Source organism: Pangasianodon hypophthalmus, chromosome 10, assembly GCF_027358585.1.
Source record: "Pangasianodon hypophthalmus isolate fPanHyp1 chromosome 10, fPanHyp1.pri, whole genome shotgun sequence".
Lineage (NCBI taxonomy): Eukaryota > Metazoa > Chordata > Actinopteri > Siluriformes > Pangasiidae > Pangasianodon > Pangasianodon hypophthalmus.
Window position 1 is genome coordinate 17,935,739 of NC_069719.1, and position 15,602 is coordinate 17,951,340.

The 15,602-nt window shown below is 39.9% G+C and overlaps 1 protein-coding gene across 4 annotated transcripts in view; it reads right to left on the reverse strand.

The window, feature by feature from the left end:
• Positions 1-134: 134 nt before the first annotated feature.
• The window catches only part of asap2a (ArfGAP with SH3 domain, ankyrin repeat and PH domain 2a), a 72,787-nt gene continuing 57,319 nt past the window's right edge, over positions 135-15,602 (reverse strand). Inside the window, exons 12-28 of one of the 4 annotated variants that reach the window (XM_053237550.1) lie at positions 15,325-15,412; positions 13,586-13,634; positions 13,261-13,427; positions 12,085-12,218; positions 11,752-11,846; positions 10,878-11,067; positions 9,963-10,048; positions 9,657-9,772; positions 8,853-8,920; positions 8,657-8,764; positions 7,837-8,053; positions 6,534-6,680; positions 6,177-6,303; positions 4,251-4,309; positions 3,984-4,063; positions 3,721-3,837; positions 135-1,887 (exon numbers count right to left, since the gene is read on the reverse strand). In XM_053237550.1, the coding sequence (XP_053093525.1) occupies positions 1,813-1,887; positions 3,721-3,837; positions 3,984-4,063; positions 4,251-4,309; positions 6,177-6,303; positions 6,534-6,680; positions 7,837-8,053; positions 8,657-8,764; positions 8,853-8,920; positions 9,657-9,772; positions 9,963-10,048; positions 10,878-11,067; positions 11,752-11,846; positions 12,085-12,218; positions 13,261-13,427; positions 13,586-13,634; positions 15,325-15,412 (1,923 nt within the window). In that variant the 3' untranslated portion in view covers positions 135-1,812. Of the gene's footprint in view, positions 1,888-3,720; positions 3,841-3,983; positions 4,064-4,223; positions 4,310-6,176; positions 6,304-6,533; positions 6,681-7,836; positions 8,054-8,656; positions 8,765-8,852; positions 8,921-9,656; positions 9,773-9,962; positions 10,049-10,877; positions 11,068-11,751; positions 11,847-12,084; positions 12,219-13,260; positions 13,428-13,585; positions 13,635-15,324; positions 15,413-15,602 lie in introns of all 4 variants that reach the window. The other 3 variants (XM_053237548.1, XM_053237549.1, XM_026934069.3) reach the window with 3 other exon arrangements.

The window sequence follows — 15,602 nt, forward strand, 5'->3', positions numbered from 1 at the left end:
TGGTCAGTGTGATTGTTTATGCACAACCCAAAAAGCAGACTCTACAGAAATATTCTGCATCCTCCTTTTTTTCAGCCACTATTTCCATTTTTTAAGCATCAGATTAAAAAAAAAATTAGCTCAGTAAGCTCCAGTTTGATTTAACTTCCAGTTTTCCCATTTATTTATACAATATTAGAGTCAAGAGAATGACATTAAATGAGAGTGAAATGTTTCTCTTTGCCTTTGTCAGAATGTCTGGATGTCTACACACCCAGCCTAGAATTGATACACGACATCATTGCTACGTTTATGTTTATGTTTACAATTAAATATACACATATAAACTCTTCAGTTATTTACAGCACCACATAAGACAGGTCCTATTCATTTCCAGTGAGTTAAAAGGCAGAGGAAGATTCTGGAAGTTAATTACAAGTCTCTTCTCATTGCTAAAGTTACAGGTCACTGTGTTTCAAGCTCAACAGGGACTATGTAGATTTTAATTAAATGTCATATAACATTCTATAGAGTTGCTCTGCAACCAAATGAAAACTTCATCACATAAAACATATTGCTGTACAATATTACATGTGCAATCTCCACTTCGGAACAAGGTGTGTGGGGTGTCAGGAGCTGCACAGTTACTGAGGAATGGTTTTGGTTTTCCCTGTTAAAGGGTACAAGAGGGTTAAGAGGGTTGGTCCTACATATCCTAAAACCTGGGCAGACATTAATTACCCAACTCTAAAAAGTATTAAAATCTCAATGAGACCTACAGGACATAAATATGAGCATAGGCCATATTAACATAAAGCTAGTATAAACTCATTATGAGACTATTATTAGAGGAATGAATTTAAACAATGCAGTAAATTGAAAACATGAAAAAGCTGCAGAAAAGGATGACAGCAGGTCAGGGGTATAAGCAAACTGCTCAGGCCCTCAGAACACTCACTTCATTTTATACCCAGATCTTTGGATCGTTCCGTGATCTGTGCTGGTTGTCACAATCTTCAGCTCCCCTCTCATTAAGCATCAGTATTTGCTTCTTTCTTTCAGTCCAATATCATAGTATCTAATATCACATACACATTATATTATTCTGGTTGCCTCTTTCATTCCAAAATGCTCTTTCTCACAGATATGTAGTGTAGTGCAGGGCAGGAGCGCTCCCAGGTTTGAGCAGTAGAGGTTCTATTTATAAGTTTTGATGTGGGGCAGCGAGTGTGGAAATGGGGACAGTGAAAGATCCCAAGGGGAGGCAACAGCAAACTTCCCTTTCTGCTCCAATGCAGTGCTTAAAAAGATAACCACCTCCATTTCTCCTTCTGTCCATCTCCTTTAAGCAGGCAAGAGATGGAATGTGATGCATTTTTACTCATATGCTCAGATAAACATGCTATCTCGTGAAGAAACCAGTCCTTCCAAATCATCAAAGGATGCGAATAGTTCACTGTCGAGATCCGTAAAGCTTTTCTTTTTTTGAACTACATAAAAGTGCATTTACTATGTCAACGCAACGGACTACAATTCTGTTTTTTTCTGGTCAACAAACAAAGTGAGCCGAAACGCTTGAACAATTTACAGTCTTCAAACATACAGGAGCGACTAGGTGTTAAGACGTTCAGGAATAAGAAACCTCCATTGCATGAGTCGAGCAGTGCTCGCTGGTGCAAGCTAATTGTCTGGAAAAAGTCAGTACAGGCACAAGCTTCTTGATGAAGGTGAAGCGGATGACGATAATTATTAGTAAAGCCCAAGGATGTGGAGTCAGAAACATGCTAGGGGATGAACAGATCAGCCTGGATCGGCTCCGGAAACCTTTGACTGTCAGTCTGCCATGAAATGTACGAATGTGACGGGGAAGGCACCTCTCCTCATTGGTTCTCCTTCTATATGGCCCAGCTGGAAGAAAACAACAAGAAATAGGTCATTATCTATTAATTACTGCTCATTAATGCAACTATCTAATCAGCCAATCATGTAACAGCAAAGCAGTGCATAAAATCATGCAGATGCAGGTCAAGAGCTTGAGTTAATGTCCACAACAAACATCAGAATGGGGAAAAAATACATATGATTTCAGTGGGTTTGTTCTCCCGCAATTTTTGGACACAACAGGCTCTGGATTTTATGGAGAATGGTGCGAAAAACAAACAAAAAAAATCCAGTGAGCAGCAGTTCTGTGAGGGGAAATGCTTTGTTGATGAGAGAGGAGATTGTTGATCAGAGGAGAATAGCCGACAGGAAGGTTAACAATAATTCAAACAACTCTTTACAACTGTGGTGAGCAGAAAAGCATCTCAGAATGCACAACATGCCAAACCTAGTTGTAGCGGTTCCTGTCAGACAAGCGCAGGAATCTGAGCCTACAGTAGACACAGGTTCACCAAAACTGGATAGCTGAAGATTGAAAAAAAGACCAGGCGATTAAATACTCAAACCATGCCATGGTCAAAGTCACTTTTTTGCATTGCACTGCTGTTACATGATTAGCTGATTAGATGATTACATGACTGAGCAGGTGCATGTGTTCCTATTAAAATGGCCATTGAGTGTATCTTCACTTCAAGTATTCAAAAGTTAAATTTGATACTTTTTTCCCCCAAACCTAATTTGCAGTGACGGTAACAATGCACTAAATATAGAAACACTTCAAAATATTTACGCATAAGGAAAACTGTCTATTTGTGTCTTTTTTTTTTTACAGCAAGCAAAAAAACAGCTTCCACATGGTTCCCACGATCGAAGTGTGCAATGAGTTTTGGAGTTCTTAGCAAGAACAGATTTTAACCAGCATGAGCATTTCAATATGCCCATATTGACATTCCAGTGTCTATGCTAGCTCAACAGCAGGTAGTTAATGCTGGCTTCAGTTTATGGTACGATCCTTTCTTGCATGAATGACCCTGTGTTATCCAGCGTACATAATGTGATCAAAATGTTTGCAAAGATTCGCATGAAAAAAAAAAAAACATTACACCATATTAAGCATTGCCAAAAAGCCTAAAATATAAGACGTTCAAATTCAAATCTAACACAAGATAATAGTCATTAGGGCACTGAATTCATAAAATGTAATTTCAGACAAATTAGGACTTTTTTGTAAGACTTGAAGGCCCTGTTTAAGTATGTTTACAGTGATTCTATGTGAGGAAACCAGGTTTTGAATATGCATAACTTTCTGTAGTGTAATGCTTTAACACAGAACAGGGCTTACACAAAGCCCAATGTAGTCAAGAGCTTTGTGGCATCTCCACTGGAAACAAATGACCTCTTGTTCACTTCCTGTACTAAACATGTGCACAGCTTGACTGCTGATAAACAAAAACATGAGCACAGCATGGTATTATATTCCCCAAACTCTCTGAAACACATCTGTACACAACTGAATTGTTGTGAGCTGCTGCTGATGATGATGATGATGATGGTGGTGGTCTGGGCGGGCTGTTGATGAGGCTCTGTGGAGTTCTAAAGATTAAATGCAGCCAGTGGAACAAAGATATGAAGAAAGGCAAACAGCAGCTGGCCTGCATTCCCACAACCAGAAGGAAAGAATGAGGTCATCGCATGTGTCCAGGCCACCATGGTAACTGGAAGTTGATAAAGTCTCTATCTCTCCCCTATTTCTTGCACTCTCTGTTCCAAATCCTGACCTCCTTCACCCTTCCTACTTCCTTATAAAGGCCAGCTCTTCCTCACACACACACACACACACACACACTCACACGGACTCACCCACCACTCCTGGTCCTCTTCCCCATCTACAATGATCACTTCGCCCTCAGTGAACGTCAGCTCATCAGGGTTATCAGCCACGCAGTTATAGATGGCCTTCACCCTTTTCGGCCTTTGCTTCTGATACACACACATACACAGGACATATACAATGTGTGGAATATACAAATATAATCTGTTCTGCATTGCACACATGGAATCATCTGTTTACAGTTGAAATCACATCAGGTTCAGGCATTTCCTCCTGATATGAGGGAACCTACCGGGTATGTTTTCCTGGGTATGTGGGCAGGAGCCAGAGACTGACCACTTGTGCTCTGAGGGCATCCAGGAACTTCCTTTGCTGCTCATCAAAAGACAGGAAATGACATCTCAGTGAAAACAAAATACATCCAACATGGTAAAACTTCAAGCAACTCAATTCTTGAGGCTCCCACACCCTTTATTCCAACTGTACACAGCCAAATGAGTACATGTGATTTCATACTCAATCATCAACTCACAGATTAAGCCGTTTCTTTGACATCTACCTGGTCTCTCTGTGGTGTCCGAGTGTGCCGGTGGCCCCTTGCTGTAGCTCTTGTCCGAGCTGCAAACAGATAAAAAAAAAATCCCTCTTACTTTATTTCAAGGATCCATTGAACTACTGCTTTTCCTATATTCACACACAAACACACACACACACACAGAGCTGAACAGTCAACATTCATGCTATATTGCAGAAACATCAGGCTCAAAAAAATTCAATGTAATCGACTGAAATATTGGTGAGCCTAGCTTAAATGAGCTAATTGATTCATGTTAGAGACTTTTTTTTTTAACTGATGCTGGTGCATGAAGCTAAAGATGACTACAGAAGGTGGGCCAGCTCTACAATAACTGATTGCATATTGTGGCTGCAGATTTATTGACTGATTTATTGACACAGTGGATCACAGTAGTGACTAAGAAACAGCCCTATTTGATTCACGCATGAATAGTATACAGACAGGTGACAGAGGAAAAACCAACATAAAGTGACTGAAGTCAGTTGTTAGGCCACTAAGAGGCACCATAAGTTTCTGGAACTGTATTGAATGGATGAACATCATTCTTCAAAAGCTATTCCCTCAGCTGATGATGTTGGAGAGTGCTGACTAAGATCTCACTCCAAAATCTCCCATAGGTTGAGATCTGCGTACTGTGAGGCCCACAGAATGTAATTTACGTCATTTCCATCGTCAACAAATCATTTAGTGAGCCCTAGTGAACTGTGGATGGGGGCGGGGCCATCGTGGAAGAAACCACTCCTATCAGGCTAGAAATGTTTCATTATAGGACAATGGTGATCAGTTAGATTATCTTTGTGCTGATTTACAGCGACACTAACCACTAAGGCAACACCTAAACCAGGCCAATAAAAACAGAGCCACTGCTTTTTTTTTTTTTAATTTAGTCAGAATTATCATGATGATCATCATCATTTTAGTCACTATTGTGCAGCCCTACTTAGCACACTATGTGGCTTACTTCTCTGCCTCTCTGCATCTACATGCTTGGAAAAAGACCTTGAACAGGAATTAATGACCTGAACAAAGCAGCAGTTCCCTGAAGGCCTTTTCCACCATTTTTGCATTATATATGTGCAAAGTGACCCTTGTGCTCACTGATGAGATGTTTGCTGTGGGCTACAAAGACATTTCCCGTAAAAGATCCTCAATGCTGAAGGCAACGTCTAACTCTGGGATTCTTGTTTAGCCTTATTCTGTCATTAAGAGCAGTGGGGGATACTCTAATGTTGGTAGAATAAACAGTGTTTGCAAATATGTAGAGTCAGTGCTTGCATGTGCGTATATTCATTTCTGATCTAAAAATGACTCCTGAAAGAATATTTTGACTTAAAGCTGATGGAGACATTTACCAACAAGGAATCAAACATTACTAATTCTTGACTGCCGTGTAAACTGCAATAAAAGAAACCAGAGGGCAAATTTTACAAAAACCTTACAGTGAACGTATCTGAAGGACTCGGAATGCATGCTCTCTGTACAGTAGTTGCAGCAGTTTAACAAGTAGCCAAATAATGTTTTCAAGTCTCTGGCAACATGATTTTAAATAAAAAAAAATCTTTGTGAGACTAAAAATCAGTCATTATATAAAAATGTGTCATTCAATAATAAGCATTTCCCAATTTTCACAGTGACCTCACTTATCCGAAACATAGTACTTCCATCAGCCAGTAGAAGCAGCAAAATATATAAATTCAGATATATTTTAGCTGAAAAGAAATCCAGTGTTCTTTCTGTGCTGTTGGTGATATAGTTAACAGTAAGAAGCTAATTGTAAAACTGTGTGACAGGGCTTTAAAGCAATTTCATCAGCTGCTTTTGTAGATTTGGACAATTGTGATAGAAATGGTATCTGAAAATCTCTAGTGGTGGGTGTGGGTGTGTGTGGGTGTGTATTACAATTCTGACCTTGCAGCGGTACCCCTGTTAATGCTCTGGCCCTGAGGCACCTGTCCGGTTTTGCTCTGCATGGTCATGGCCTCCATCACACTGGCTGGTTTAGATACAGGAGGAGGGGGAGCGGCCGGCGCTACGACTGCAGAGAGCACAGTGTTAGCGGTGCAATGTACCATTAACATGTAGCAATGACACAATTCAAGGTTTATTTTTGATCTAAGTGTAAATTACTCTCAAGCTGAAATTTGACTGTGTAACAAAAAGTAACATCTGCTGCCTAATAGATGTCTTCACACAGAATGAATGAAATGACACATGTCTTCTTGTGTATCATTTAATTTTGTGTTACTCCATGCAGCACAGACTCACAGGAGGATGAAGTGACTCGCATGGGTGGAACAGGTGGATGCATGTTGGGGGGATCTGAGGAGGATCTCTGCCTGCCTGAGAGATCTATAGAGCCAGGCTTCCAAGCTGGAGAACCTTGGAGAACTCCACTGTGACCAGTCAACTGCCCTGTCGAGATCAGGGAGAAAACAAGAGACATTGGACATTCAGACTGAGACAGAAAGTTTGCCCAGATTCCCCACACCCCAGAAGAGGCTGTGTTTTGTTTCTTGAGAGGAAGACAAAGTTCCGGGCTGATTCCTTTTCTGAGCTATGGCTTGGCTCCAGGCCTTAATTACATTAGAGTCTGGGAGAACATGGCACAATGCCACAGTGTGAACTGAGTCATGTCAAGACAGCGAAGAGACTCAGTCCTGCACCAACAACAAGTGACAAGCCTAACTAAAGTCTATGCCAGTAAACTATATTATGCAAACATATATAGTTTATGATGCTGCAACAGTCCTGCAATATAAATAACCCACATACATAGCACTACCAAAAAACTCTCAATGATTGAAAACTACGAATTCAGTCAGAGTTTTCAGTATTCTTTCAATGAAGTGTGCCAATGAATTTGGATAAGCTTATGCACTAGGATGGAAGGCAAAACCTGATCCTACATCAACAGTCTCACTTAAATGGGAATTATTAATATACTGACCTTGATAATGTGAGACGCTGCTAAAAAGGATGTTGAGTACTTATAGCTTGTGCTGCATCATTCATCCTTCTCTGCTGTCTAATATGTAGCCGTGGCTCTTAACCTTTCAGCCACATTTTATTATAACCGTCCATCAAGTAAAGTAGCTTAAACGATATATATATTTCATTCGACTGAGGTATACGGGTGAGCTGTTCCAATCTGATATTGAGTATGGGATAAGAGCCAGTTCTGACCTGAAACACTGGACTATTATTAGAGCTGATTTGATTTGTTTTCTGTTCTGATACCCTGACATATACACTAATGTGAACATGTGTTTTTGAACATTTTGACTAACACGAGTTTTACATGACTTGAAAACAAAAGCTTATAGAGTCCAATTTTCACTCTGATTTGGATTCAGCTAACAGACTAAAAGGTGTGAAAGTGCCATAAGAGAACGTCAGTGTCAGTACTGGATCAGTATCGGGTGTTGTCCAGTACTCAGAGCTGGGATATCAGGATTGGATCAAAAATGAAAAAAGGGATCAGTATAAGTCTAATTAAAATGTTAGAAACTAGACAGCTATTTCCTGAGAAGGATATTTAACAAGTGAGTAGAAGCTCAATAGAAGGTACCGATATTTCTGGGAGGCAGCGGAGGAGCTGAGGTGGACAGGACCCCACTGGTGGGGCTGGTGTTGACGATGGTCCCATACGTCTCGTTGTTGACCAGGTTTGGGACGTAGGAGCGCTGTTGTTTGTCCTTGGACAGACTGGCCGCACTGGGCTGCATCACTGAGCTGCCAGGCGTGTAGCAACTGACCGGCCTCTCCTCTCGCCGCAGGGGACTGGACTGGATACAGAAAGGTCGCAGGTCACAAAGACATTATTATTATTACTATTATTATTATTATTATTATTATTATTACAGTTATATACAAACATCTGCCATATGCACACACACACACAGGATAGAGAAAGACTAAATCTAAACTCCTTGTCGTCTTATCTTTTTGTCCTGTTTTTTAATTATTATAATTCTAAGCTTATTTGACTGGTGAAGCTATACACACAAAGCTATCTCACACAGAGTTGTTCATTTCCTTAAAACATAAAACTGTAAAAAAAACTGTAAACTAACATAAAATTGTAAATTAAAAACAAGAACAAATGATGTTCAGCAGCAATGTTAACAGAAGTAGGAAAAGTGGTGTTTTGAATCTACATTTTTAACAGTGTCACTGGCTTGAGTTTGTACGAGTGAAAGATTCAGGGAAAAATTCTTCAATGCCTCTTGTAAATTATTAATACTGGTACACATTTTCATGATATGAATTATTGTATCTTTGACTCATATATTGAATCTGTGCTGTGACTATAAGGGCTGTAGATTTTTTTTTCCCCACTGAAAGGGGTCCATGGCGAGAATTCCCGGACTAGAGGGATATGGGGGTACCTTCTCATCCAAATCTTCATCACTCTCGTCTAGGTCTTCGTGCTGTAGCCGCCACTCATATTCAACATGCACATGTGCATTAAACTTGCCAGCAAGCGCCTGGTTCAGCTGCACACAACAGACAGTGTTAACCTCTGTACTGTCAAGCTGAGAAGCTACTAAATATGTGGTGTAAAACACAGTGATCGTGACTCACCAGCTCCTCACACTGCAGATGTTTGAGTCGCCTCGCAATGTCCAGCGGGGTTTCACCCGCCTCGTTAGCTGCACACAGTATTCAGAAGTTTTATAGTTTTATACTCAGAAGTATCATTAGTCACATCAAAAAATCCACATTGGCAGGCTGAAGTAAAATGGAAGGGGATTTCTTCACAAATTTTCTTCTTTTCTTCTAACTCTCTCTCTCTCTCTCTCTCACACACACACACACTTTATTTTCATAATCGGAAAGAAGAACAACTCACACACACTTGCGTATATCACTATATTTTGCATTAAACTGTATTATTGTAGCACAATTTAATCAGAGTAAATAAAGTCAAATCTTTTTGATTACTAAAGTATAAAAGTTTCTTGATGATGACCAACAAAATGTCCTCACATCACACTTTTTATGTCTTCATGGTGAAACAAAGAGGACATTTGGTCCCCAAAATGAGAACACACACACACACAGACACACACACACACACACACACCTACCCTCACAGTGCCATGCTGCACTGGTTCTGGCTTAGCTCTTTTGTTTGTGCCATTCACTAGAAGAGCATTAATTAACTCAATTCCCACAGACAACATTGGGGATAATGCCAAACACAAATCCTGTCTCTTATCACCACATCCAGCTTTCAAAACAGCCCAAGCAGAAGAATGTGAAAGAAGGAAACTAAATAAAACAAAACAGCTTTAACAGAAACACTGGAAACATTTCTATTTCTCTCAGAACAAGGAAAGGAAAAGGAGGTAGCACTAATTACAGGATCAGCTGATGATTTCTTACCAATATCTATGGAAGCTTTGCCTCTTAGGAGCAGTTTGAGACATTCGCTGTTGTCCGTAAGACAGCAGTAATGCAGTGCCGTGCTTCCCTTTGCCGTCTGCTTATCCAGATTCACACTTCAGAGCAAACAACAAGGTTCAGTCACTTGACTCAATGCACTACTTAGAATATCTTAAATGTGGGAAACAGAACTCTTTAGGTGGTTAAAAGGGCTAAAACAACAGGAAGAGGTGGTGCATACAGCATTTACATATAAATGCAAATAGAAAAAAAAAACTGAGCATGTGCAAGTCTCCAGGCCATCACCTGTTTTGAGTGAGGAAGTCTACGATATGTAGCGAGGTTCTGTCTACCAGCCTCACTGCCAGATGCAGGGCTGTCTCCCCTTGTTCCTGCAAGAAAAAAACCACAACTCAGAAAACATTTCACATTAATATCCTGCAGAGTTCCCAGGCTCTTTTGGATTTTTTTTTTTCTGCAACTTTTCCAAGATATTTTTCAGTAATATTATGTATGACAGTTCCCATCACCCCCATCTGCTGATAACAATAAAGTCAAAAATACAACCCGTAATGATCTCTTACTGAGTGACTAAAATATTGACACTCAGACAAAATGTTCCCCTATTAATCATTTAAACAAAGTTTTACTGTAATATAAGTAGTACAGAAGTAGAGAGAGAGAGAAAGTTTGCATTAGTTCATGAACCTTCCATGAACAAGTATACCAACAAAAACCATGTAGAATATGGCCATGCTTCAGCTCCCGAGTAGTGAATCAGTAAAGCTTTCGCCGCTTGTTGTGAGATCGCAAGTTTAAATCCTGTTGATCCCACTGCTGTTTGTAGCAGGGAGAGCGAGAGAGCACACTATCCCTTCCCTGTCAATCACACCAACACTAGCCAATCGTGGGTGTCTCTGAGCTCGTGTGCAAGCAATTCCTCACTCCAATTACTGCATACCTATCATACTAGTTTTACTGAATTACATGCTTTTTCATGATTTCGACTAATCTGGGAATTTTGGGGATCAAAACAAGCTGATATAGTAACTATTCTCATGGACTAGTCTCCTTAACTGGATTCTCCCGCTAAACTATAGTGACTCTACTCTGTGATATGAACACTACATGGATAATGACCCTCCCTTCCCCCTAATTATTTCTATTATTTCTAAACGAGGAACTGGTTTAATCAATCAAAAAGCATCAGAGAAGACTCACATGGCCGTTAGCCAGAGGAATGGGCTCCATTAGGTCTACTCCCTCAGCGTAGACCTGGATGAGGGAGAAGATGTCGCGGGCCTTCACCGCCTCACACAAGGTGTGCAGTCTGGACGCAGTGTCTGGGCTTTTCTTACGAGCAAAGCGTTTCTCTGTGTATTTGGCTATGATGAAGTCTTTCCTGGCCTGCCTGAGAGACAAAGGGAAGGAGAGGTTAATGCAAAGGAAAAAACACTTGTGAATGCAAAAAAAAAAAAAAAAAAAGGGGGCCAGTGTATGCCAAAGCTCTGGACCTCTGATACTGTACAGCACTGGTGTTTGGTCCACTGATATAAATGACACACCAGCTGGATAACATTTTCAAATACTGTTTATTTTGCCATTCTCAAAACTAAAAAGGCAGTTTCCTTAAAACCTGCAGAAAAACAGCTTCATGTAAGGTTGTGGGTTTGCATAGTGAATGCGTGATAAGGCTGCTTTATGCTTTAAGTGCCACAGGAACAGCTACAGAAGTAGTGTAAAGTCCCTGTGATGAAAAAGTCACGCACACAATGCACTGACATACAGATACATCATGTCTTTTGTTTATTTGTTCCGTGCTTTGTTTCAGTGCAGTTTACCTTATTGTTTAAACAAAAAAATCAAAGTCCATGTGTGATCGCTTATGGTAATATTCTAGTTAGTACTCCAGAGTGAAATTAAAATCTATTTATATCACAAGTCTGTACAAATGTGTACAACATGTTAGACTGAGTACTTTCCAAAAGTTTGAAAAAAATTGCACAATAACTTTTTGGCTATATCACCCATCTGTAGTGACAGCTGTAAACACACACAAACAGAAACAGAGAGAGAAAGTGAGAGCATCACTTACATGTCACTGGTAGGATTTGGTTTGACCATATCTTCCGCACTCAGACACGCCTCCATGATCTCATTAAAGCCAGCATTCCCCACGTTCTTGGCCAGCTGCAGGACACACACACACACGCACACACGCACACACACGCACACACACGCACACATATATACACACCCTAAGTAAACAAAGTGCTACCATCTGAGGTAATGATTCTTCATCAGTCATTAGGTCATCAATGTGAAATGCCTCTGCTTTAACACATACAAAAATGTTTGAGGAAAGAAAAGAAAAGAAAAGAAAAAAAAAAAAAAAAAAAAAAAAAAAAAGGAAATGTGAACCACCGACCAAGAGTTCTGATGTGCTGAGGACATCCAGTGTGAGTGACTGAATTCTGGAGTAGTGCACTCCCAACTCTCGGTGGATCCCAGAGCATTCTATGCAGGTCAGAATTCCCAGGTTGGTGGACAGCCATGTGGGCCCTGGAGAAGAGACCGTAATGGACCATATGTTTCACAGAATAAAAGAAGCCAAATGCTAAAATAGGAGCTTATGACCACATGATTTTGTGATATACCGTGCTTTGCATAAGTATTCACCTTCCTCTTGATCTTTACTTGGTCACAGACTTTTGTTGGACGGCCTCCTCTAGGCACAGTCGCGGCTGTGCCATATTTATACTATTTTTAATAATGGATTTAAATGTGATCCATGGGATGTTCAAAGTTCACCATATTTTTTTAATTACCAAACCCTTATTCATACTTTTCCAGAACTTTTTCCAAAGACTTGTTTGGATTGCACCTTGGTCTTCGTGATGTGTTTGTTTAAATATTGTATGTTCTCCAACAAACTTCAGGGCCTTCCAAGAACAGGTGTATTTAAACTGAGATCATGAAAAACTTTATTGCACACATTCAACCAATTATGTGACATCTGATAGCAACTGGTTGCACTAAAACTGATTTAGGGGTTTCACAGTAAAGGGGGAGAACACTTACGCAATCACAACTTTTTATTTTTTTTTATATTTATAAATAATTGTGCTAACTACATAGATTTTTCCACCCACTTCACTATTATGGGCTATTTTGTATGGATTCATTCATTATTCATCAAATAAGCCCAAAAAAATTCCATTTCACTTCCAGGTTGTAATAGTACAAAATGTGGAAATGTTCAAGGGGGTGAATACTTATGAAAGTCACTGTAGTTAATTAGGTAAAATATCTTCAGTTCCAGTTTTGGTTACTCAAAGAGGTTGTGAACATTCTGACCCCCACTGAGAGCATTTTTAGCATTTTAATAAGCCGTACAACAACAGCTGAAGGCATCGAGGGAGTTTATTGGATGCAATCAGAAATATATCTAAATCACCCTCATTAGACAAGCTGAATCATTTCAGCTTACAGTCTATTACAAGACTTGTCTTTTGTTCTTTCTGATCCATTCAGACTTCCTGAACCTCGTCTCGTAAATCTCCCCCTCCCTCTAGTAATTCCAACCCGTTTACGAGTCGCTCACCAGGAGCACCGCAGTCACAGCAGACGTCGTTGCCCGTCATGCGTTTGACCTCGGCCAGGATGGCTTTGGTCAGCTCCTGAACGATGTTGTTCTCGCCCACGTGCTGGTCTCCCTTAAAGGCGTTGTTAAGCGCTTCCTCCTTACTGTTCTGCAGCACCGAGATCCAGCTGAACACAGACGAGGCATAGGAAGAGACACAGGAAGAGAGTGTGAGTAGAGAGGAACGAGAGAGTAATGGATTTGGAAGAGGGTAATTAGGAGGCCAGGAAAAGGAATTGCACAATGAAAGGTTTCCTTTCGGTGCAGAAAACACACACATGCTTACATTTGGCACTCGGCCTCATCCTCTGCCTGAAAGTGATACGTTCGGTCATCTGTGAGATGGAAGGACAGTAAGGGGGGAGAGAGGGAGGGAAAGCGAGTGTGAGAAGAAAGAAAGGGATAATGAAAAATAAAAATATTCTGTTTATTTCACATAGAGTGCTGCATATATATAAAACTAAAACCCCTAATTATATACAACAGCTGTTTTACTTGTTTGCTGTGCAATAAAAGCATTTTCTTCATAAAAAGGAGCAGAGCTGTGAGAAAGCACTGATGGGCCCTTGAGCAACACCCTTAACCTGAATTCCTCAGCATTACACTTGCACTGTTATAAATCACTGTATAACAATCCTTAAACCATGCGTCATAAGACTGACATAACCATGTATCATATACATTGACACGGCAGTTTATGATGTAACAATGACAGGTTGTTTCATGCCATGAGGTCAAGTCCTGATTTTATGTGTAGATTGAGCATATATAGTTGATGACAGAAGGATGACACATACATGACATGGACACGTAATGCTCGATGACATTAAAATTTGCTGATGGTGCTCTTGCCAGCAATGAAGCAGCCATCTTGAAATGTGGCATAGATTATCATAAACTGTCATGACAAGTTGTAACACAACTCGTAATGTGCTCATGACATGATCATGTCAGACTTATGATGCAGGGTTCAAGTAAAGTCTAGGAGAGTCTAGAATTTAGAGACAGCCAAAGGACCTCAGTACATTCATTTCCAAGCCAGCAGAAATACAATGAAAAAAAAAGAAAACAATGTCCTTATCGTTGTGGGGCAAGCCTGAGTTTTAAAGTATGCCGTGATTCAACAAGAAAGCACGTGAGAACATCAGAACTTGTGAACATTCCCCTGCGTGTGGGTGTACACACATCACTACTGTATTAAGACACACACAGCTACAATATTCTCCAACACACTGTGCAATGGCCAGGAAAACTGAATAGAGCTACAGTGATTATAGCCAGGTCTGTGCTAAACAAGTGACATTATTAAAAGGAATTGCTGAATTATGAAAATTGTGATTTTTAAACAGTTACAACAAAATATAACATGCAACAAGAAGGAAAGAAAACCAAATAACTGCATAAAAGTGATTTTGCACTCAATTTCAAAATTACAAACATATTGGGAAACTAGTGAAGCCTGAGAGTGAAGAAACAGACTTGGATTTCAACGACAAGCCAGAAAAAAATATATATACATATATGTATATATATATATATATATATATATATATATATAAAATATTAAATATTAAATAATATTTCCATGTTAAATACATTTATACTTTTTGTTACATACAATTCCCCATGTGATTAGTCTTATAGCTGGAACTGTCAGCTCTGATCATCATGGCTTTTCCTGACACAGTTCACACTTTTACTGATGCCTGCAGTACAGATGTAATTTTTTGACAAATGTGGAAGAAAAAAAAGAAAATGGCATAGGGTATTGTGGCACAGTGATGGTGGAAGATCTCATTCATCCAAGCTCCTACCCATTTGGGTTTAGAACAATTCTGTATATCTGAGTTAAATATAAAACTGAGTCTTTGTAAGACTTAGACATGAGCTACTTTGCAGTTTCACAGAGCTGAGAGAGGACAGGGAAGGATGTCTGTTTCCACAAATTACAGGCAATGTTTGTGTGTGTGTATGTGTGTGTGTGTGTGTGTGTGTTTCTGCATATTTTGAAGGGGATTGCCATACGTGAGATGAGGTCAAAGCTTTTCTTCTCGTCTGGGTTGTGCTTGACCTGGCAAGTCAGGAGATTGAGCTTGGCTGGTGGTCTGTTTGGCTGAGAGCACAAGTGAAAGAAAGAAAAAGAGAGAGAGAGAGAGAATTAGCAAAAAGAATGAACAATAATGAGGGAGATTTGCATACAATCCATACATTCCAGTATCAGTTTCTTATGTTTCTCTTTTTGTCAGGAAAAAAACTTCTTATTCCTTTTGAAGACACAGCTGTATGGATTGATCTTCTGAGGA